Below are 23292 nucleotides of genomic sequence, written 5' to 3' on the forward strand. Positions count from 1 at the left end.
CACTCAATCACTGAGCCACACCAGCCATAATTCTTCCCCCTTTCCCTCCCCTCTGTTTTACTGTTCATAGTTTTCGATCTTCTTTTTCTTAGATAAGTCCTTTTAACATTTCATATAATAAGGGTTTAGTGATGATGAACTCCTTTGACTTTACCTTATCTGGGAAGCACTTTATCTGCCCTTCCATTTTAAATGATAGCTTTGCTGCATAGAGTAATTTTGGATATAGGTCCTTGCCTTTCGTGACTTCGAAAACTTCTTTCCAACCCCTTCTTGCCTGCAAGGTTTCTTTTGAGAAATCAGCTGATAGTCTTATGGGAACTCCTTTGTAGGTAACTGTCTCCTTTTCTCTTGCTGCTTTTATGAATCTTGGGTAACTTAATTATGATGTGCTTTGGTATGTGCTTCCTTGGGTTGAACTTCTTTGGGATTCTCGGGCTTCCTGGACTTCCTGGAAGTCTATTTCCTTGGCCAAATTGGGGAAGTTCTCCTTCATTATTTTTTCAAATAAGTTTTCAATTTCTTGCTCTTCCTCTTCTGGCACCCCTATGATTTGGATGTTGGAACGTTTAAAGTTGTCCCAGAGGTTCCTAAGCTATTCCTCATTTTTTTGAATTCTTGTTTCTTTTGTGGTTGAAGATTTATCTCTTCCTTTGGCTCCAAATCGTTGATTCGAGTCCTGGTTTCCTTCCCTTTACTGTTGGCTCCCTGTGTATTTTTATTTCGCTTTGCATAGCTTTCACTTTTTCCTCCATTTTGCAACCATACTCAACCAATTCAGTGAGCATCCAGATTACCAGTGTTTTGAACTGTGCATCTGCTAGGTTGGCTATCTGTTCATTGCTTAGTTCTGTTTTTGGAGCTTTGATCTGTTCTTTCATTTGGGCCATATTTTTTTGTCTTGGTGCACCTGCTACATTGGAAAGGATGAAGCCTTAGGTGTTCCCCAGGGCGGGGCAACCCAGGTTGCTGTGTTTTGACACTCTCTGTGGGGGCGGGATCCAAGAGGGAGCAGTGCCGCTTGCTTGGCTCTCACTGGCTTTCAGTCACTTCCCCTGCTTCCGACAAGCAAAGTGGGCCCTTCTGGTGCTGATTCCTGGGTGGGTGGGTTTGGGTACATTCGAGGACCCCGTGGGTTTCTCCAAAGGACTCTCCTGTGACGCTGGGAATTTTTCCTGCTGCCGCAACCCCCACAGGTTGTTGCTTCCAGAGTTTTTGAGGCTTTCTTTCCCTGCACTGGAACCCTGGATTGCGTGGTCTGTCTTGTTCCCCAGCTATTCCTGCAGTTTATCCTCATGCAAATGTGGGGCTGCTTAGTTTGCCAGCCACTTCCTTGCTGTGGGTCTTCTCCATCCTGGCTGCCCATCTCCACCCCTCCTACTGGCCTGGATGAATGTTTTCTTCTTTAATTCCTTAGTAGTTGGGCTTCTATACAGTTTGATTTTTCTGGCAGTTCTGGTTTTTTGTTTTTAAATTCGTTGTTCTTTTCATTGTACATGGCAGCAAAGTTGTATCTACCTACACCTCCATCTTGCTACCTGTTTTATTTTTTAATAAATATGTAAGCATGGAAGTTGTTCATATTATAATTGGTTGGCATTTTGAGTTGCATTTCTAAAGATATTTAATACTTATGAAATTTTGCAGTTAAATGCAACCAGTTTTCTTTCAGTGATGCATGTTTTTCTTCTAAGCCAAGCAAAGACTTAGAAACGTAGAGCTGAAACCTTATGAATATAAATAATCAGTGATAAATAATAAATTCATAAGAGTGTGTTATTAAGTGGTAGTGCTACCGCTTCCTCCTATCCTTTTAAACATTGTACATGCATGAGTGTGTGTCTGTTTGAATGAAAGAGATTAGAAAGGCAGTGCTATCCCATTGACTACTTAGACCTGAGAATTAAAGACTCTAGAAATAAGTTTGCTTTGGCTTTCCTTAACTTCACCTTCCTCTCTAAAATGAGAAGGGTAAGTACTAAAGCCTAGAGAAAGGATTAATTTATAATTAACAGGCATTCTGATGATTATGTATTCAGGGTGAATTGTACTTATATATTTTTCCACAAACTGTAAATGGAGACAGTTTAGCCCATTATTCAAAAATCATTAAAATTAATAAATATTTGTTTCAGGGGAAGACATTTAGCATCTGGCGACTGAACGATCTTCGTGACCTGACACGGTATGTGTCGTTGTTCTTGTTTGGAGAAGTTCACAAAGAACTCTGGAAGACTGAGCAGGGTACTGTCATAGGGCTGCTCAATGCTAACCCCATGAAGCCCAAGGATGGTTCAGAGGAGGTAAGAATCTCCATGATTATTGGCGGGAGGGCCATTGCAATTTTAGTCAAAAAGATTTATATTGGTCTATGTCCTGGTAATAAATCATGCTTTTATATTATTATATCGCCATTAATCTGGTTTTTTGCCTGTTCGTTCATCCTGTGTTCTGTATCATCTTCTTTCATTCTATCTTTTCAAATTAGTTCCGAGGTTCCTGGACTTTTTGAACTCTTATACTCAGGTCTCCTTAGCTCTCTTTCGTAACTTTCCATGGCACACCAAGAAGGCAAGGTTTTATAATTTTATAGTTGAGGGGACTCTGCTCCATTGATTGGTACAACCATAGCTGCAACTTGGAATCAAAGTGAATTTTACTTCTTAACACATCATCAGAGTTTTTGTACTACCCATTGATTCTCTAGTAAATTGTAAATTTAAGTAGAGCATGCATGGGATATACCATTTCTTCATCTGCCCCAGCAAGAAGCTACACTTTGTTGTTGACAGATTATTATTATCAGGAGGAGTGAGAGACAAAGTTTTTTCATTCCTTGTTTTCACCAGAGAATGGCAACAAATCTTCACCTATTGGTTCCAATGTGTTTGGCTGCAAGTAACAGAAAAACTTCACTATAGGTTCCTTTTAACAGTAAACAGTGGGGTTTGTTTTTCTCACATTAAAAAAAAAATCCAGACATAGGCAATGTAGTGATAGGAGGCCAATGTCTACAAGTCTCTCAGCCTTTTCTTCTTGTTCAGGAGATGGCTTCGAAGCTCTCACCATTCAAGGCATGAAGTGAGCCAGCCTCCTCTATCTGCTTTTATCAGTAAAGCAGAAGCTTCCCAGCTTCAGTCTCATTGGTCAGAATATAGCCACATGACCATTGCTAACTCTAAGGAGTGCTGGAGAAACTGAGAATGGGATCCATTCATTTATGCTTAGCGTTTGTCAATCCAAGTAAAGTCAAGATTCTGATTAAAAAAAAGACACAGGAAAGGATAGATACTGGGTAGAGAACTAAATGTCTTCTGTACCCCCCATTTCTAATGCTGTTTTATAGGGCACTGGCCTCAAATTTTTTTTAGACTGATTAAGCCCTCTTAACGCACACCAACCATTCTTTTATCGCCTCTAGCTGACAAAAGATCATACCTTCATCTGCTTTTAACTCCCATTCCACTTCTTTTGTACAGGTGTGCTTATCTATTGATCATCCTCAAAAGGTCTTAATTATGGGTGAAGCTCTTGACCTGGGAACCTGTAAAGCAAAGAAGAAGAACGGAGAACCGTGTACACAGACTGTCAATTTGGTTGGTTTCAGCCTTATCAGAATGGTTTCTGCTAAGGAATTAATAGGAATAAATTGTAGGTACTTTAGTGGTAACGACCATTTTGGAACTGAGTTTCCTACATAACAGGAAGCTTCAGAGTGAGAAAGCTAGGTGTGTGGTCAATAATTGCCAGTTTGAAAAACTGAGAGTAGGGGAAGGATTTAACCTCTTGGGAAAGTGATCTTTAATTGCCAGCTGACTAGGAGCTATAAGAAATAATTTTACTTTACCCTCAATTCTAAACTCGCACCAGCCATTCTTTTATCCATTCTTTGTAGTACCAGAGATCAAACACTATGATGAAATACACAGGAAACCTTATTTTTGTCTATACTTTAACTTCATTATATGTTTTCTTAGAGCTTAAAAAAATGGCTTCATTGAGATATAGTTCACATACCACACAATTTGCTTTTTAAAAGTGTACAATTTAGTAATTTTTAATATAGTCACAGAGTTGTGCAACCTTCATCACTATGTAATTTCAGAACATTTTCAATATCCACCCTCCCCCCCAAAAAAAGCCCATACCCATTAGCAGCCACTCCCCATTCCCCTCTTCCCTGAGCCCCTGGTAAGCTCTAATTTATCTTCTATCTCTGGCTTTGCCTGTTCTGAACATTTCATATAGTGCAGCAATGTTCAGCCTTTTTCATCTCATGGCACACATAAACAAATTACTAAAATTCTACAACACACCAAAAAGGTGAGTTTTTACCAACCTGACAAAAAAACAGGTAAAATTTTGATTCATTCACACCAGAAGACTAGTTTTGTGTAGTCTGTTATAATTTTTTTTTATTTGACAATCTAAGAAAAAAGAGGTCAGTGCCCCTGAGTAAATAGTCAGGTTATTGATGTTTTAAAAATTCTTGTGGCTCACCAGTTGAAAATTGCTGATATAATGGAATCATACAAAATGTGGCCTTTTGTGTCTGGCTTCTTTCACTTGGCATAATATTTTCAAGGTTCATTCATGGTATAGCATTTATCAGCCCTTTATTCCTTTTTATGGTTGAATAATATTCTACTGTATGGACATAGGACATGTATTTGTCAAGTAAGACATTTGGGTTGTTCCTATCTTTTGGTTATTATACATAATGCTGTTATAAACATTCACGTACAAGTTTTTCCTTTGTGTGTAGATAATATGTTTTTAATTCCCTTAAGTATATACCAGGAGTGGGATTTCTGGGTTGTATGGTGATTCCATGTGTAGGATTTTAAGGAACTGCTAAACTGGTTTCCAAAGTGGCTTTTACGTTCTCACCAGCAGTGTGAGGGCTCCAGTTCCTCCCCATTCAGGCAGCACTTCGGACGGTCCGCCTTTGCTTACAGCCCTGCTAGTGGGCGTGAAGTGGTACATCATAGAGCTCTTTGCAAGTATCAAATAACAGGTTTTGTTTTCATCTCTTTTTATTTCCCTCATTCCTGCCTCACAGATGAACTAGTGAGTAGGAAATAGAAAGGATAGTTGGAAAAAGGTCTTAGAGTGAAGTACCAGAAGATGTCCGCATAAGAGCTAGAACTTCATTGTTACCATGTCTAAGGGCTCACCCAATAGAACAATAGTACATTTTTTCTCTTTTGTTCCTTTCACTGAAGGATTAGCATTTGTCCAAATCAACCCAAGAAATAGAAAAATGTCACTAGAAGCTAATTTTGTTTTATTTTTTAAATTTTTATTGAGGTAAAATTTACATAACGTGCAACTAACAATTTTAAATACACACTTCAGCGGTATTTAGTATATTCACTGTTGTGCAACCACCAGCTCTTTAGTTTCAAAACTTTTTCATCACCCCATAAAAATACCCTGTGTACCTATTAAGTAACCTCACCTCCATCCCCTCTAACTTGCTTATCTTTCTGGACTTGCTGGCTCTGGGTATGTGATAAAAGAGGAAACACACAATATGTGGCCTTTTGTGTTTCATTTCTTTAACTCTAATGTTTTCAAGGTTTGTCCTAGAACCTGATTTTATTTCAAGTGTAGAAAGAGTGCAAAGGGAATGAACTACATCACTTTTTTTCCCCACCCACCTAGTGCTTTAATTGGAATTTAAGGAAAGAGCTTCTTTCCCCTTAGTCTCTGCATGGCTGCACCTTGCAAGTGGCCTTGCAAGTGGTCAGTAGGGAGAACTCTGCACACAGAATGTGTCCCGCAAAGCTGGGAGAGCGGAACTGTGTGTTTATATTGTTTCCTGGCCTGTTACCCTCACCCTGAGGCAGCCTCTCTCCTTTTTTGCAGAAGGACTGTGAGTACTGTCAGTATCACATCCAGGCCCAGTATAAGAAGCTCAGTGCCAAGCGAGCTGACTTGCAGTCCACCTTCTCCGGAGGACGAATTCCAAAGAAGTTTGCCCGCAAAGGCATCGGCCTTAGAGAACGGCTGTGTCAGGATAGTTTTTACTATGGAGGGGTGTCTTCAGCGTCATATGCAGCCTCAGTGTAAGACATTCTTAGGCTGCTTTTGGGACCAAAATCTTGTTTGTCTTGTAAGAATAAACCTAGTGACTACATTTCTATTAATGGACCAAAAGACTTGTGCAGATTTTATCTTTAATAACTCACTGCCTAGCACAAGGTAGATGAGGGCCTCTTTTATAACCAGGTAGAGAGGAAAACCCACAGAATGGAGAGAAATTAAGTCATGCCATGATGGTCTTCCTGTTTGGGTTCTAATGTGAATATTGGAACTTTGTCCGGGCGGGTTGTTTGGCCATTAAAAGAGTTTTTATCATTGTGTTGACATCTAAACCATTTCCCTCACTGTGGTCAGAGTGAGGCTGCAGGCCTCTTGAAATCGATGTTTTATTCAGTGAACGAATTTGCAGCACAGCTTCAGAAAGGGGTATGGGACAGAGGCATTTGTGCCCTCTTTTCTGGTGACCTCAGCGTCTCCATAGAATCCCTGATGTAGGTGACTGATGACCTAGATCCTTATTATGAAAAGCTCATCTCATGGCGACACAGGTAGGGACCTGGCACAAGGGAACTACAGTTGGTCCAAGAACAAAGCATCGATTTTTGTCCCACATCCAACAAATTGGGCAAAAGGACTCACTGCTTGCCTGTTTTGTAATATCAAGCATGTTTTTAAATTTAAAATCATTTGTGGTTTTCCAAACTGCAAAACTTCATGCACATACATTATTTTAAAATATATATGTATGTATATGTTCTTTGTTATATAAGCTTTAGGTAGTTTTTAGTTTTCCATACGCATAAATTTTTAGTAATTTAAAATCAAATCATATTGTGCCTATACTTTAGAACCTTTTCTAAATGTAAAATAATATTTTCCTTATCAAATATTTACTTGTGGCATTATTTTTAGTGACTCCATGGTGTTCTTTTACATGGCTCTATGATAATTTAAACAATTCCCTATGGATAAACCTTAATGCTATTTCTAATTTTTTAACATTATAAACAACGCTTTTGTTAATACCCTGTTTTTTGCATGGCCCTTAGTTATTTTAAGATAAATTCCTAGACTACTTGATTAAACTGTTGGTATATTTTTTTATTTCTTTTGCCAAATTATTCTTCCACATGGCCTCAAACAGGTTTGCAGGTTGCTACTGTTTCACATCTGTGACTGAATGCTTCCAGCAGTTAGGCTGTAGGGCCACGGTATTAAGAAAGTCTAGTTAAATGCTGTTTTGAGAAACTTTGACAGTTTGTAATAAATGAATACTTCATTTTTCATCAGAGCACTCGAGTTCAGTGATTTTCCTTTCTGGGGGTGACTTTTATCATTACAGTGCAGCAGCTGGTGCTCCCAAAAAGAAGATTCAAACTACTCTGACTAATCTGGTCGTGAAGGGCACAGATTTGATCATTCAGGAGACTCAACAAAAACTCGGTAACTTTGTTTCTCAAGACTGCATTTCTTCCTCTGGCCTAAATGTGTTGTCTTTAGAATTGAAAAAAGTCACAGTTTTTACTCTAAATTATAAACATCCACTCATTGTTAGTAATATGGCCTACACCGAAGGCATCAAGGTTAGTTGGCAGCATCTTAGAAAAACAGCATGTTAATCTTGGCTATGTCTCAGCTTAGTATGTTTTTTAAAATTTCTTGATGTATCTGGATCTAACTCTTAACGTGTTAGAATTAGTGGTGTCACATTCTTGGTCAAACCCATCCACTATCTTTTGCTAAAGCAGGTCTAAGTCAGAGAATGCTGCCCTCACCCTGGACTTGAGGCTTTATTCGTAACCGTTGTCACGGCCTAGAATGGACCTTTATCCATAGTGCATATTCCAGAAATAGTATATAAGGTGACCCCACAGGTCAGAGTATTCTAATACTTATTCAAAATAAGTTTTATTTGTCCTACTGTTGCACTCCTACCAGTCTGATGTAAGAGGTTAAGGATCCTTTTTTTCACTTAGTGCTCCATCTACTTCATTTACAAATGACTAAGTTTTGAAGGTAGAGTTTAAAGGTGATGGGTCACATGACATCGCACTGTCTAAATTTTGAATCCTCTAAAGCTGATATTTGTATATTCCAGGAATAGCCCAGAAGAGCTTGTCTTGCTCTGAGGAATTCAGAGAATTGATGGACTTGCCTACGTTTGGAGCCAGAAACTTGAAACAACATTTAGCCAAAGTCAAGTCATCAGGTAGAGTCAGCTCACACCTGCTTCATACCTGAGCATTCATACCTGAGTCTCTGTTGCCTCTCAGAAACCCCTCAGTCTGTGGCTTGTGTTTTAGGGATCATGGGGAGCCCGAAACCAGCTTTCCAGTCTATCTCGGCATCTGCTCTCCTGAAGCAACAGAAGCAGCACATGTTGGAGATGAGGAAAAAGAAATCAGAAGAAATCACGAAACAGTAGGAATAATATTTAATATCCCTGCTTGGGTGACTCATCTGAAGAATCACCAGAATGTCTTCATAGATTTCAAAAATGCAGCTTTAAATTTTGGGTGGTTGGCTAACTTTTTAACTTGGAAAGTGTTAAAATAATTTAACTTAACCTAAGTAGATAGTGTTTTGAGTTAATATTTCTGACTTCCGGTTAGTGAATCCTGAGACTGAGTGGTTCAGGTTACAGTAATTAATATCACTGTGGAAGAGAAAGGAATGACATCTGAAAAAGATTTGGGGGGAGAGGAAAGCGTATATTGGCCTGTTTGACTCCTGTTTCTTCGTTTGCCAAAATTAGATTTTTAATTATGGGCTAAGCCAGTGAGTAGATTTTGCAATTGTTCAAGTAAATTATAAAAATGAGGCACTGAAAATGGAGAGTCATTTTAGAGGCAAAATTAAGTGGAAATGGATATGGAAGGTAAACAAATCAGTTTTTTTTTACATTAATGTAATACTTTAAAATTACAGTTGACATAAAATATAATAGTTTTAGATGTGCAACCCAGTGATTAGACATTATATAACTTACTATGTGATTATGCCAAAGATTCTGGAGTTCAAGTTATCTGAATAGTATTGTAATAAGAGCTACTATCAAGCACTGTGTTATGCACTGTATTAACACATTGTCTCATTCGGTCCTTACCAATATCTGTGAGGTGCTGATGGGATACCTGTAGAGGTATTCATCATGTGCCAACAGATGACTTAAGAATATATATACATGTAGATATAAAAATACATATGGAGTTATGGACCTTGTGTGAAATAAGAGAGCACCTGTCAGTTTAAAGGGATTATAATGTGTAGTTTTTCAAAATTTTGCTGAACAAGTTAAATGTATCTTTGGGTAGGATGTGATAGGCAGTTTGAAACTTGGCCTGGAGGCAAGATGAACATGTGGTAGTGAAAAGAATACTGGTCTAGGATTACCTGGTGCTAGTCCTGAGCCTGTCACTGTGAGCATATGGGTCTTGGGCCTCAATTTCTTCATCAATAAGGTGAGAGTTTTGGACTAGATGATTTCTGATGTTTGTTGTTTTTAAATAGCCTTGAAAACTGTATGTAAAATAGCCACTGTGTGAATAATAGAACCTTTCTGTTAAGGGCTTCCAAATTTATCACATGAGCTATCTCTTCCCAGCACAGCAAATTAAAATACAGAAAGATTCAGTGAATTCTTAAAGGTCCTAGACTAACCAGAGGGCTAGGAATGTAGCCCATTGCTCGCCTTTGGGGCTGTGTTCTGTAGATAGCACCCACTGAAAAGCCAATTGATAAAAACAATAATCAGTTCTATATTGGCAAAACAATTAGAGCACTTGCAATGAAAAAATCAGTCAGCTGAAGAGTTAGTGAAACTAGCATTCTTCTTGTAGCATGCTAATCTGAATTATTAACCAAGGAGGGGAAATTACTTTACTAACAAATACTTATCACTTGGTGGCCTACCCACAGCCCCCCAGTCTGTTATTTTGTACTTGCACAGTTTGTGACTGCCTATTTCTCTAAAGATTTTTGCAAAGCTCAAGTGAGATTGCGAGCCCAGCCGTGCCATCGTCTTCTGGACCACCCCCTTCTCGGTCTCCACCAACAGGGGCTGAGTTCCCCAGGTGGGAGGGAACCTCAGCCATACAGGCGCCCAAGCTGGGGCGAGGCATCTCAGAAGGAGATGATGTTCTCTTCTTTGATGAGTCACCGCCCCCAAAGCCAAAACTGAGTGCTTTAGCAGAAGCCAAAAAGGTAATTGGTATTTGTTTTCTTCAGCGTTTGAATTTGCTTCCTGTAAGACATAGCTGGAATTTCACACTTTATATACCTATGATCAGGAACGATAGACACCTAATAACTATTGATCATGGTAATTAGAGTCAATGAAATTTTAATGGATAATGTTGTCAACATAATGCCATTAATTTAGTCCAAGAAAATTAGACATTACCTCAACACTTCTATTGTCAGGCTGAAGGAGACAGTCTAGAAGAAGATACTGTTTCACTACTGGAGATACTGGCATTAGGGAAAAAATTGTTGAGGCAAAACTGTATAATAGTGGTTTAAGGACTCCTTTAAGAGAAATCTTACACAAAAATCCAGTCTGTAGACACACAAACTGAGTTGCTCTGGTTGAAGCAGGAGGCAGGATGCTCTGAACCCCACTGCTCAGCTCTCCCCTTCTTATGTCACTCTGCCTGGACCTTTGTTCTGGTAGCAGCTATAACCACATGGAAGGCGAAGGTGAGCTACAAGCCAAAGCCGTACCTGCAGTAATAATAATTGCACATACTTGTCACTGTTACACTATACCTGTGATAGATGTGTACATACTGTTTTCTATGTCCAGGTACCTGTCTTGCATGTGTTATCTCATTTCATTCACACAACCCTAAAAGATAGAAAAATGCTATCATCCCGTTTTATAATGTAGCAGCTGAGGCTGAACAATTAACTAAAGTTACACACTAGTCAGTGGCAGAGCTAGAATTCTATTCTAAATCTGATTCTACAACCTTCAAAATGTTTATGTGGTTCCTCTATGGGTCTAGAAGCCTACAGACTAGCTGATGTTAAACATACAATATTTAAGTAAATGAGACTTTATTTACTAAGTTGTAGACCTGTCTTCCCATACTTTTAAATTTTAGTACCTGTAATAATGCTGAATAAAATGAAGATAGATTTTGCCAATTTATATTTGAGAGCAGCCAGAATTCATTGGTTAATAACTGGAAAGGAGGCAGAGCTACAGATGCTTATCTCATTTTTAGATTTTTATCTCCCTCTCTTCTTTTTCTAGTTAGCCGCTATAACCAAATTAAAGGCAAAAGGCCAAATTCTTTCAAAGACAGACCCAAACAGCGTTAAAAAGAAACAAAACGGCCCCCAGGATGTCCTGGAAGTGAAGAAACGTGTAGAAAAGAATACCACATTGTCTCCTCAAGGTACTGCAGTTTCAAACTTCACAGTAGAACAGAGAAAACTGTTTATAAAAGAAATGTTTAAGCCATAGCCAGCATCCCTGATATCAAGTCGTTATTTTACTTCAGTTTACCTCTAGGTAGAATACCCAAATAGAATTTCGACAACTGGAACTGTTTGTTTTTTATAATCACATTAAATTGAAATTATGCACAATTTGAAAATTGAGAAAAGGGCTACTCATTGGATCTTTGTACCTATGGATTAGTATAAAGACATACTTTGAAAGAAGTACAGTTCCTTTTTTTAGCCCTGGCCAGTGTGGCTCAGTGGATTGAACACCCACCTGCAAACCAAAGGTTTGCTGGTTCAATTCCCAGTGTAGGGCACAAGTCTGGGTTGTGGTCCAGGTCCCCAGCAGGGGGCACACGAGATGCAGCCACACATTGGTGTTTCTCTCCCTCTTTTTCTCCCTCCCTTCCCCTCTCTAAAAATAAATAAATAAAATCTTTATTTTAAAAATTCCTTTGTTTAAAATTGCTGTGGTTTTATTTTTATTTATTTATTAATATTTTTTATTTTATTTATTTTTAGAGGGGGGAAGGGAGGGAGAAAGAGGGCAGGGAGAGAAACATCAGTGTGTGGTTACATCTCATGCACTTCCTGCTGGGGACTTGGCCCGCAACCCAGACTTGTGCCCTACACTGGGAATTGAACCAGTGATTGTTTGGTTCTCAGGCCAGTGTTAAATGCACTGAGCCACACCAGCTAGGGCCATGTTTTTTATTTTTAAAACTCAAAGTTGGCAATGTCATTTTAACATCAATTTGTAAATAGGATATTTATTATCTTTTATCACAATCAGCTCCTGTTTTAAAGTGAAAAAGATTCTGATTCATTGGTCAAATATGCTACCTTTCATATTCTAGTTTCCATTTCTCAGCTCACTTCTTAGGAGCCTTCCTCTGCTGGTGCCTAGTAGGGCGAGTTCAGTTTGAAGGGCCTGGTGGGCAGAGACAGAAAGAATGGGTGAAACTGAGTCAATGAGGCCATAGTAGTTGGGCTGTACCAGCTAATGCTTTTTCTTTCTGCTCCAGCTGAGGATGAATTGGAGCCTGCCAGGAAAAAAAGGAGAGAACAGCTTGCCTACCTGGAATCTAAGGAATTTCAGAAAATTCTAAAAGCAAAATCAAAGCACACAGGGATCCTAAAAGAGGTAAGAGCTCGAAAGATCAAAGATGGTAGCACTATCCTTCAGACTTGCAGTGCTTTGTTGTGAGATGAAGAATTTGTTTCTTCTACCCCAACTAAGATGTAGCTATATGTCAGTTGGTTTGTGTTTGCTTTATAGCACAGGAATATTCCCAATAGATACTAGTTTTGCCTTTGCCTTTTCATGAAGAATGTCACTTAACATTATTTAAATAGACTTAAGTATTATAAAAATGGTTACATGTAATTATGGCTGTGAACCTAATGTTTAAATGGCTCACCACTACCTACTATATTCCGCCTTGCAATGTGAGAAGGGATATTTCCATTTAAATATTTTTATATTGGCATTTCAAATACTGTAATGCAGTAGTTATCAACCCAACACTCTCAAATGCCCCTTTTTAATAACATATTTTGTATTGTTCCCTTATTATCCTGAAATAGAATTCATGATGATATAATCACCTAATTAACAGAATTATATTGAAAATGTTAATATGAATCCTTACTATAATATAAAGAAGAAAAAGGAAAATATTTATATTAAAAATATGTATTTTATTATTTAAATACATGGGCATAACTACCCTAGAAGAAGTAATGAAGTAGTCAGAGTATGGATTTATAAGTGTTGTAAATATTTGAGACGGATAGAAAGGAAGACTTATAGAGGTATGTTTTCTTGGTAACTTAAATACCGTGGACCTGTTTATTTCAAAATACAATTTTTTTTTATTTTAAGCAGTGAATAATCTTGGGGAACTTTTGAAGACACCAAAGAGCAGTTGTCCCTCCACATATACCGGAGTTGCCTAGTTACACTCTTAGAATATTTAGTGTATATTGATACCATGCTCAAATATTACAGGGTTGTGTATAAAGTAGTTAGGTTCAAGGGTTATAATTGGGTTTTTCATCCACATGTCCCAGAGAACATTCAGAAAAACCCTTTGTTGTATGTGGGCTATTCTGTGCATTGCAGATGGTATAGCATCTGTTGGCTGCTGGCAGTAGCAAGGGTAGCAAATCATTGAGATAACAAACTCCCACACTTTTTTTTTTAAGAGAGAGAAGAAGGGAGGGAGACAAAGGGGGAGAAATATCACATGAAAGAGAACATCAATCCATTGCCTCTTGCGCCCAGACTGGGGACTGAACTGGCCACCCAGGCATGTGCCCTGACCGGGAATCAACCCATAACCTTTCACTTTGCAGACCGACACCTGACCCGCTGGGCCATAAGGGTCAGGGCAGTGCTCCCACAGATTTTCAAAATATCCTCTTGGGGGCAGTATTGCCCCATTTAGTGCTAGTACTCTGAATGATCCGCTCTTCTTTTGATTAGCGAGTGTCTAATGAGAACGTTTTATATCCTGTCTTTTTACTGGACTTGCAATCAGGAGAGAGGCTCAAAAGACTGTAGAGCTAAGCTTCTTTCCTCTTGTGGTCACCAGAGGCCCTGAGTCCTTGTGTCTTGTGTAGCTGCACTAATTCCAGACCTGTGACCACAGTCTGCTGTAAATATCTCACTGCCCTCATCTCCCCCCTGTTGTTCCACACGACCAGGATTGCTCCTACCAAGGTCTGGAGAAGAGCACAGGCTAGACCCGGTTGTCAGTGCTGGTGAGGCACTGAATACCTTCCATAGCTGGAGTCTGTAGTGGGATAGCAGGACTAATCCCTTTTGATGCGTAATTGTCATGATGACCCTGTTAGTAATGGTAACATGTTAAGTTTGTAATTAGTGTTTTAAAAATCACATGCTTTCATACCCTTCTTTTCATGTCTACTTATCATCTTTTGGTTTGTGCTTACCAAGCTATTATCAAGTGTCCTCATTGACAGGAAGCTTGTCTCTTCAGTTCTGTTATTGAACTTTCATCTGAGTATATATGTTCGATTAGAACAAGTCTCTCATATGCCTTGTCATTCCAGGCTGAGGCCGAGCTGCAGGAACTCTATTTTGAGCCACTGGTAAAAAAAGAACAAATGGAAGAAAAGATGAGAAATATCAAAGAAGTGAAATGTCAAGTGGTGACATGCAAGACGGTGAGTGCAGGAAGACAGTTCTGACCCTGGGCCCTATTTTGGGCTGTTGGGACTCAGCAGAACATGCAGAATCTATGGGGTGGGGAGCCATATCTTGTGACCAAAGTCCCGCTTAGGTCATGCATTTACATTGGGAACGGAACTGGTGATGACAGCCCAAGGATCTGGCTCCATGCAGACGTGTCCAGTGGATTCTGATGTGGGAGCATTTGTAGCGAGGTTTCCTCTCATTTGACCCTCAGCCCCCAGCTCTGCAGACGAGCCTCTCACATCTCTTCCCCTTTGCCCATTGGACCCAAGTTACTCTTTTGTCTTTCTCAAGTTTCCAGCACATCCGCAGTTCACAGCTCCTGGGACTTTGGTTGAACGACTTGATCTGGGATCTCATGACATGACCAACTTCTGTTGTCTTTCTCCTCGGGGCTTAACCTGTTAAATTGCATCCTAGACAGAGTGTGAATTGTATTATTGTCATGTTTGCAGAATTTTTATCCTAAATCTGTTAGAAAATAATGAGTTTCCTATTCCTCAACATTAATTTTTAAAAGGCCCCCAAAAAAGTTCTTGCTAAGCACTATTCCTTCCATTACCACTCATTTTATACTTGCTTGGCTGGTCAGCCTTATATTTGCATGTAAAAAGGGGAAGAGGCTTAGCTTACCAAGTACGATCTTCTCTATCTTTATTGTTTCTAAAACCTTAGATACTCCTTTACATTTAGGGAGCATCCCTGAGCCAGTCCTTAGGGAAGTTCAGGCCTTTGTGAATAAGTAAATATTTTACCTCAGATGGCAGCCTTTGCTCTGACAAAGTGGCAAACCTAAGGACACAGCTGGTGTATTAGTTCCCTGTTGATACTCTAGCAAAGGATCACTGACGAGGTACTTAAACAAGACAACTTTATTATCCTACGGCTCTGTAGGACAGAAGTCTGTGTGGGTCTAATGGGGCTAAAATCTGTGTCTTCAAGGTCTGTGTTCCTTTCTGGAGACTCCGGGGAAGAAACGGTTTCCTTGCCTTTCCAGGCTTCTAGATCCCACAGATACACCTTGGCATGTGACCCTTCCTCCTTCCTCAGAGCCAGCAATGGCAGCTTGAGCCCCCTCCTAGCATTACTCTGACCTCCTCCCCTTTGTCCCACATCCACTTTTAAGGGCATTTTGTGATTACATCGGGCCCACCCACATAATCCAGGATAATCTCCCTATCTTAAAATCAACTAATTAGCCACCTTGATCCTCTTTTGCCCCTAACATACTCATAGGTTCTAGGGGAGTAGGGTGTACATATCTCTGGGGGAGGAAGGCGCTATTCTGCCTAGCACAGCTGCCCTATCTGCTCTGCACTTTTAGAGCTTGCAAAAGTCAGGAGTTACTTATCTAGACTCAATGTAGTTCGCAGAAATTAACATTGCACTGTCTGAGCACTTCTTTCAAGCTTCACCCACCATTTCTTATTCTCATCAGTCCTTTTCAGAACCAAAATTAAGTGAATTACTTAGTACCTTTGCCTTGTTTTTGCTACTTTAAAAAATAGGAGTAGTAATAAGCTTATTCTTTTCAGAGGCCTTGTAAGAGAAAGTGAATGAGGTGCTGATCAGCCTCCCAAATGGACCCCATGCCTCAGTGTCCTGTAACCAGGGGACTGCAAGGAACACAGGACAGCCCTGCCAGGTTATTGAGAGGTTTCAGTGTAGTTCTTCCTCTGCCCTTTCTGTTGTCTTGATGTCACAGAAGATTTCTGTGTACTTCATGCCTGACCAGAAATTGGGGCAAACATGAGAAAAAGTGCTATCAGTGTGAGGGACCCACGAAATCACAGGGCTCACCACAACGAGAAGATAAGGTGGTCACTCCACTAGCAAGCACCTGGGTCGTGACAAGAGAACAGATTGCTGTCTCAGGAGCTAACCAGTTTCTCCTTCAGAGCTCTTCACCGCACGTGTGTCCTGTTGGTTTTGTGCAGTGTGCCTACACCTACTTCAAGCCTTTGGAGACCTGCATCAGTGAGCAACATGACTACCACTGGCATGACGGCGTGAAGAGGTTTTTCAAGTGTCCCTGTGGAAGCAGATGTATCTCCCTCGACAGGCTACCCAGAAAGCATTGCAGGTTTGAGAACTGCCTGGGATTCCTTGTCCTATCTAGACTTCTTGAACCCTATTTCAATTCCCACATGATGCTGTTCCATTGAAACACTGGACAATCCTTTGTGAGAGTCTAGCCTTATTTCTACGCCTTCTTCCAGCTCCTGAAGAGAAGGGACCCTGCCCTCTTCACCGCTTTATCCACGCTACTTAATGCAGTGCCTGGCCCATAGTACATCCTCAGGAGTATTGCGTAAATAAATGAAGAATGGATATGGATAAGGTGGATTGGGGAATATGTGTATTTGCTGAGGGCTAGGAGATGGTATTTTTTTTTTTCCCTCTATTTTTAAGTTTTCTTTTTACTTTTGGAGGTGCTTCAGATATAGTGGCAGAGCTGCTGTGTTGAGCATTATTCACACAGAGCACAATGCAGATGACACCCTGTGGAGTTCAGGGCGCCTGATTACTCACAGCTTATCCACCGTCACAGGTCCATTCAGTGCTCTCCTTCTTTATGTACAGTCACACGTTACGCAACGACGTACTGGCCAGTGACAGACCACACGTAGGATAGTGGTCCCATAAGATTATAATGGAGCTGAGAAATTCCTGCCATCAGTGATGACACAGCTACTGAGATGTGTCCGTTTAACTGCCACAGCCGCCTTGTCGCGCCAGGTGTTCCTCCCGTGCTCGTCACCTTGTTGGGGGCTGATTTGTGAACTGTTCACAATCTCGATAATTGTTTTAAGTGGCTACCTGTACATTGATACCTGACTTTTCTGCAAAATATTGTGACAACAGCTTATCTAAAACACTGGAGTATCAGAGAAAATCTGTTCATTGAGGATAAGCAGTACAGCTCGCAAACGGAAGAGCAAGGTGCCTTTTTGGCCTCCCCGTGGCACTCTTACTTTGAAACAACAGCTGCTTTCTCTTGTCTTACCAATTCTTGATTTAGAGCAGAAGTAAGCAAACTTTTTCTGTAAAAGGCCAGATAGTAAATATATTAAGCTTTGCAGGCCACATGGTCTGTTTCACAGCTACTCTACTTTGCTATTGTAGTTTGAAAGCACTTATAGGTAATACACAACAAATGGATGTGGCTGCATTCAAATACATCTTTATTTATGAAAATCAGTGCAGGCTGCATTTGGCCCACAGGTTGCACTTTTTGGTGACCCCTGACTAGGATAGTGATTTTTTTTTTTTTAATTATACCGTCATTGATCTAGTATGCTGCAGAAGTTCTCTCAATAGATATTGAATGGGTCTCTAGATGGGGAAGGTGATAGAGAGGCTCAAGGCTAAGGCCAGGGGCCTGCTGCATCTCAGGGCAGGAGGAAGGTCTAACTTTGTTTTGTATTGGCCTTAGCCTATCAAATAACCAGTGTTGTGGCAGGACCAGCCCTAGTAATACTGTGATTGCAAGACAGCCTTCAGCAGCAGCTATGGGGAACTCTGAAAAGATACAGTTTATTACTTACAAGACCTGGAGATTACACAGCACACCTGTAGAGAGCCTGAGAGCCAAGCATACTGTCCTGGGCTTCTGCTTTTACTGGGGTTATGGGTGGGACCTAGGGCTTCCAAGGCTCACTCTTCTCTGGTGAATTTAAAACGTAAGAGGGGGAATTTAAAGCACATGCAGAGAAAACAAGTAGCCCAAATGGTCAGTTATTGAAATTAACAGGGATGTCTAAAATAAAGGAATCTCAAGGCGGGGGAGGCGTGGCGGGGTGGGCAGGCAGCCTGGGCCTGGCTCTTCATCTTGTCCTGTGGCCGGCAGTGTGTTTGAAGAGGGTGCCTCAGCAATCAGAGCTTAGGTCCAGTTCTTTGCATTACATAAAGAAAAAGACAAACATCAAGACTTGCACTATAAAACTGCACAGGGAAGAAGGATGAGGCAGATAGGGCAGTCCCCCTGTGCCCCCGACCTTCTCAGATTCAAGGGTAAGGCACATTTCAGTGTCTCTCCTGGGTTCCTTTCTGTTTCTCTTTCTTCCCCAGAGGAAACACTGTAGAAGATAAGCTTTCCCCATAGTAGCCACATCCCTTGTCAGGGTTGGGACTCACCCACCAAGTGAAGAAAGGAGAACAAGCATTTCTAGGCCCTCTGAACAGTAAAAGAGTAAATGTGTTTGGGTTATGAAAAAGGAGGAAGGATTATTCAGACTAGAAAAAAAATTAGTCCTTTTTTATCTCAACCTTGTAGTTCCAGAAAAAGAGAAAGGGCACAAGACTAAGGCTACGCGGTGTCAGCGGACTCACTTTCTAAATCTGAGTGTCATCCCAGTGACTTTCAGTAAGAATCAGGTCGCATTCACTACCTACGGTGTGCACAGCTCTGCCACACGATCGTTAGACATTCCATCTCTGATGTATCTGGCTTACTACAGAGTTGAAGACCATTTGTCAAATCCCTGCAGTGTGTACTTTCAGTAGCACTTGAGCATAGCACATAGTATGAGTGTCACTTTGATCACCTTCTGCTTGAATGGTGAACACTATTCTGGTGTGTGCATGCGTATGTGGGCCGGTATCTCACTGCTGAGTAAATCTCATCCTTTGTGTTTCAGTAACTGTGGCCTCTTCAAATGGGAACGGGACGGAATGCTAAAGGTACGGCATTTGCAAGGTGACTAATTTTAGTGTCCCAGGCAACTATGTTGACCCATTTCTTATTAAACTATTTTCATTTTTCTAGGAAAAGACAGGTCCAAAGATAGGAGGAGAAACCCTGTTACCAAGAGGAGAAGAACATGCCAAATTTCTGAATAGCCTTAAATAGCCGTGACTTACCAAGATACAGAACAATCTACGTTGCTTCTCATGGTTCTGGGAAAGCCAGGATTCATTCTGTGTGGCCCATATTCCTGATTGACACAATCAGAACAAATACTTGTTAAACCTACAAGCTTTGCCTAAGGACTTCCCTCCATTGTGTTGATTGAACACGGAATTTAACATTGACCTTTAAGTGGAAAGTCAACATGCCATAGTCTTTACGATGGTTACATTCACACCAATTTTTTGCCCCAAAACTGGAAGGTAAATTGAGAGCAGTGTTTCTCTGTCTCTTGGATCATATAGAATGTGAAGTGTCTTCTTTTATCACAATAAGGTTCTAGTGTTTATATGGACAGAGGCAAAAGAATTAATTTAGCTAATCCCAGATAAATTGCTTAACTTCTGGGCTTCCATTTCCTTATCTGTAAAATGAGGAAGGGTGGACCAGAGATCCTGAAATGTGACTTTTAGCACTCAAATTCTATAAATATGTAGCTTTTAATCTAGATAATTATGATCATGGCCCTTGGTAAAGTTTTGAGTTGTCAGGCAAGCACTCCACTGAGCCACACCAGCCAGGGCTGCCCTTGATAGAGTTTTGATATGTTGATACTATATGCCAAATTTCATTTTTCTGTTCCATTATTTGTTTTGTTTGGGGGTTTTGTTTTTGTTTTTTTTAATTGGTTAAGTCACTGAACCACTGGCATTTTAATTCAGATCTATATGGCTCTCTGTGCCCATACAATAATGTGGAGCTTTGAATGGAAATACCTAAAAATCTCATCATTTCAAAATGACGGCTTAAAGAAACTGAAACCTCTAACCAAAGTGAATGCAATATTTGAAAAACTACGAAGCATGACTTAAAAAAACGAAACATCCCATAAAGAATGAAGTTTGGGATTTGCACATATACTTTATCATACACATTAAGAATTGTAGTTCAAGCCCCCGGTGAATTACCATAAAAAGTCCCATTTAGGAGATTCCCCTTCCTGTGCAACCTGACTTTCCAAATACCATTTGACCCAAGTGAATGCTGGTGTCACCTAAAGATTGGGTGAATTGGTAAGATTATTATATTGGGATTTAAACTCTAGGTATAAGTAGATTAAGTTTCCCCAAAATGGTGTTGTGGTAAGAAAATCACAACTATGGGAAATGGTCATGGAAGATAATTAGGTATATAAGAGCCAGAAATAAAATTCATGTGCCTTAGATTTTTTCAAATTCTGCCCTGTATGGTAAAAGGTGCTGCTCTGGCCCTTGTGTTTCCCCCAAGGTCATATCCTAATAACTATATTTTTAGGAGTATTTTACTTTCCAGGAGGTATTGGGTTTTTAATTTTTTTAAAAGAATGAAGGGTTTAATAAGAACCAAAAACGCTTGAAACTATGATATTAATGGTTCACTTAGATTATTTGTCCCATAAACTTAAAACACCTATGTAGTTGAACTACATCACAACTGAGCAGCTACCTAGAAATGGAACTCCAGGCCGCTCTTCGAGTAATCGCCTTCCTATGTGAGAACAGGTTCTTGTTTGAACCAAGAACATCCGAGTCCATATTCACTTGTATATTGTAAGTAGTGTAATATTCTTGTAAAGATTGATGGTGTGCTGAATCTAACTGCCTTTTTAAAAATTTGACTTTAGCTCTGGCTGGTGTGACTCAGTAGATTAAGCACCAGCCTGCCAACAAAAGGGTTGCCAGTTTGAGTCCCTCCCTGTCGGGGCACATGCCTGGGTTGCAGGCCAGGTCTCTAGGTAGGGGCATGGGAGAGACAACCACACATTGATGTTTCTCTCCTCTCTTTCTCCCTTTCTTCCCCTCTCTCTAAAAATAAATAAATAGAATCTTGTTAAAAAGTAAAAAATAAAATTTGACTTTTAATTCTAAAATATAATTTAATGATTACTTACTACCCTAAATCTTGGGGTGTTTTCATTTGAGGTGCTGTGTGTATGTCCACATGCTTTCTTAAAATATTCAGGGGTGAGAAGGAGTAGATATGTCGGAAGAGTGACTGACTTGTTCTCATTGAAAGTAGGATTCATCAAAGAGATCGGTCTTTTAATCCTCTCTGTAAACGTGCATTAAATGCTATCATGTAAAATGACAGTGTGTGTTTAATTTTTCTTACCTTGCCTTTGGCAATGTAGGGCTTATTAGTCAATCATATACTCTCAGAACAGGTTAAGTACACAGAACAAAAACTGCCCTACAAGAAGAGAATGTTCTGTTCTGATCTTCACAGCAAGTTTTCCTCCCTCCCTCTCTATTTCTTTCTCTGGAGAAAATAGGTGACTTTTTAAAGAAAATCATCTTTTTCTTGAGTTTTGTTGAAATAAATGAAATATATTTTCTCTTCCAAACCACAAAAGTAAAACTAGTCATTTGGGTAACAATGGTCCAGAATAGTAAGTAAGAAACTTCTGAATTACTGGGGTGCAATCTGCCCGAAAGGGAATTGAAAACATTAAAAGTTTCAACTTTTAAAATCATTTCAATTTGGTGTGCAGCAAAGTTGTTGCATAAATTAAGCTTTTGTGTCGAAATAGATGATAGAAGTACATCTTGATGTTTACAAGATATTAAATGTGTCTGACAACAATTTTTTTAAATGAGGAAAGTAAATCTGTCACAGCAGCCCACCAGCGAGAGCTTTTACAAGTAATACAGACATCTCTGATTATGTGAGTGTAGATTTGGAAACAGTATGGCTCTCAGGAAGGGTAAGTGGCTCAGAAAAATGAAATTCTCTATTTGCCAATAATGAGGATAGCAAATAATTAAAATAGTATAGGGACACAAAAGATTGACGAAATCATTTGGCTCAAGTTATGACAGCAGTTTGTGCGTAAAAGCTGTGGAATTTGAAAAAAAAATTACAAGGAGCCAGAGTATAGCCACATTGCTGAATTATCTAGATAAAAATGGGCAAGAGTCCCAATGTCCTGCATTGATCAGGCCATAATCTGCAATGGTGACTTACATTTCGAAGAAAAGCTAGACAATGGTAATCAAGATCGTGAGAACTCAAAACTATTTCACCCAAGTAAGGACAGAAGGAATTAGAAATATGCAGTTTATTTTTGTTACTCATGGTAATAGTTATTTTTTATAAAATCACTAAATCAGATAGTACTCCCGAGGGAAATACAGGGTTAGATATTTTTGTCAACAGATCAATACATAAACATTGGTCATGTGTTTTTCTGTTGACACACTTTTATATTGTTGATTAATTAACATGGAGCTCATGGCCACAGCACTGTAACTCCTGACTGAACGAAGCTTGTCCTAACAGACGTGCCTCCCTGGTGGCACAGCACTGCCACCTCGGGCTTAGAAGCACTGCACAGCTCTCTAGCACTACGCTTGAGGGCCATTTTAAACAGCAAAGTCAACAAAAAGCCCAAAAAGTGAGGAACATGGCACAAAAATGATACTTGTTTAAGGTATCAGAGCTGAACAAGAGTGATGTTTTACTTGACCAGCCAGAACATGTTACGCACATTCCCATCAATGACCACAAAACACCACAAGTATATTGATTTTACAGTTAAATGTTAGCAAGTAAGTGCGCACATAATTAGGAGCAATTGTACAGTAGTTCCCAAAACATGGGCAGAATGGGAGTGTCCCCATTTTGCAGGTCAGGAAATTGGTTAAGTGGTTTGAAAATTATGGGTTGAAACTAGATTGGAACCAAG

At 39.8% G+C, this 23292-nt stretch overlaps 1 protein-coding gene across 1 annotated transcript in view; it reads left to right on the plus strand.

Moving 5' to 3' along the window:
- Positions 1-19886, plus strand: part of LOC129086884 (optineurin) — an 80521-nt gene extending 60635 nt beyond the window's left edge. Inside the window, exons 19-31 of the mRNA XM_054593624.1 lie at positions 2136-2303; positions 3480-3596; positions 5872-6071; positions 7391-7491; positions 8147-8257; positions 8352-8469; positions 10023-10251; positions 11306-11450; positions 12525-12643; positions 14578-14691; positions 16657-16802; positions 19360-19402; positions 19488-19886. Of these exons, the coding sequence (XP_054449599.1) occupies positions 2136-2303; positions 3480-3596; positions 5872-6071; positions 7391-7491; positions 8147-8257; positions 8352-8469; positions 10023-10251; positions 11306-11450; positions 12525-12643; positions 14578-14691; positions 16657-16802; positions 19360-19402; positions 19488-19571 (1695 nt within the window). The 3' untranslated portion in view covers positions 19572-19886. The remainder of the gene's footprint in view (positions 1-2135; positions 2304-3479; positions 3597-5871; positions 6072-7390; positions 7492-8146; positions 8258-8351; positions 8470-10022; positions 10252-11305; positions 11451-12524; positions 12644-14577; positions 14692-16656; positions 16803-19359; positions 19403-19487) is intronic.
- The last annotated feature ends 3406 nt before the right edge of the window (positions 19887-23292 follow it).

The sequence above is a fragment of the Pteronotus mesoamericanus genome, unplaced genomic scaffold (genome assembly GCF_021234165.1).
Source record: "Pteronotus mesoamericanus isolate MK-2021 breed Mesoamerican mustached bat unplaced genomic scaffold, CSHL_Meso_final contig_130, whole genome shotgun sequence".
NCBI lineage: Eukaryota > Metazoa > Chordata > Mammalia > Chiroptera > Mormoopidae > Pteronotus > Pteronotus mesoamericanus.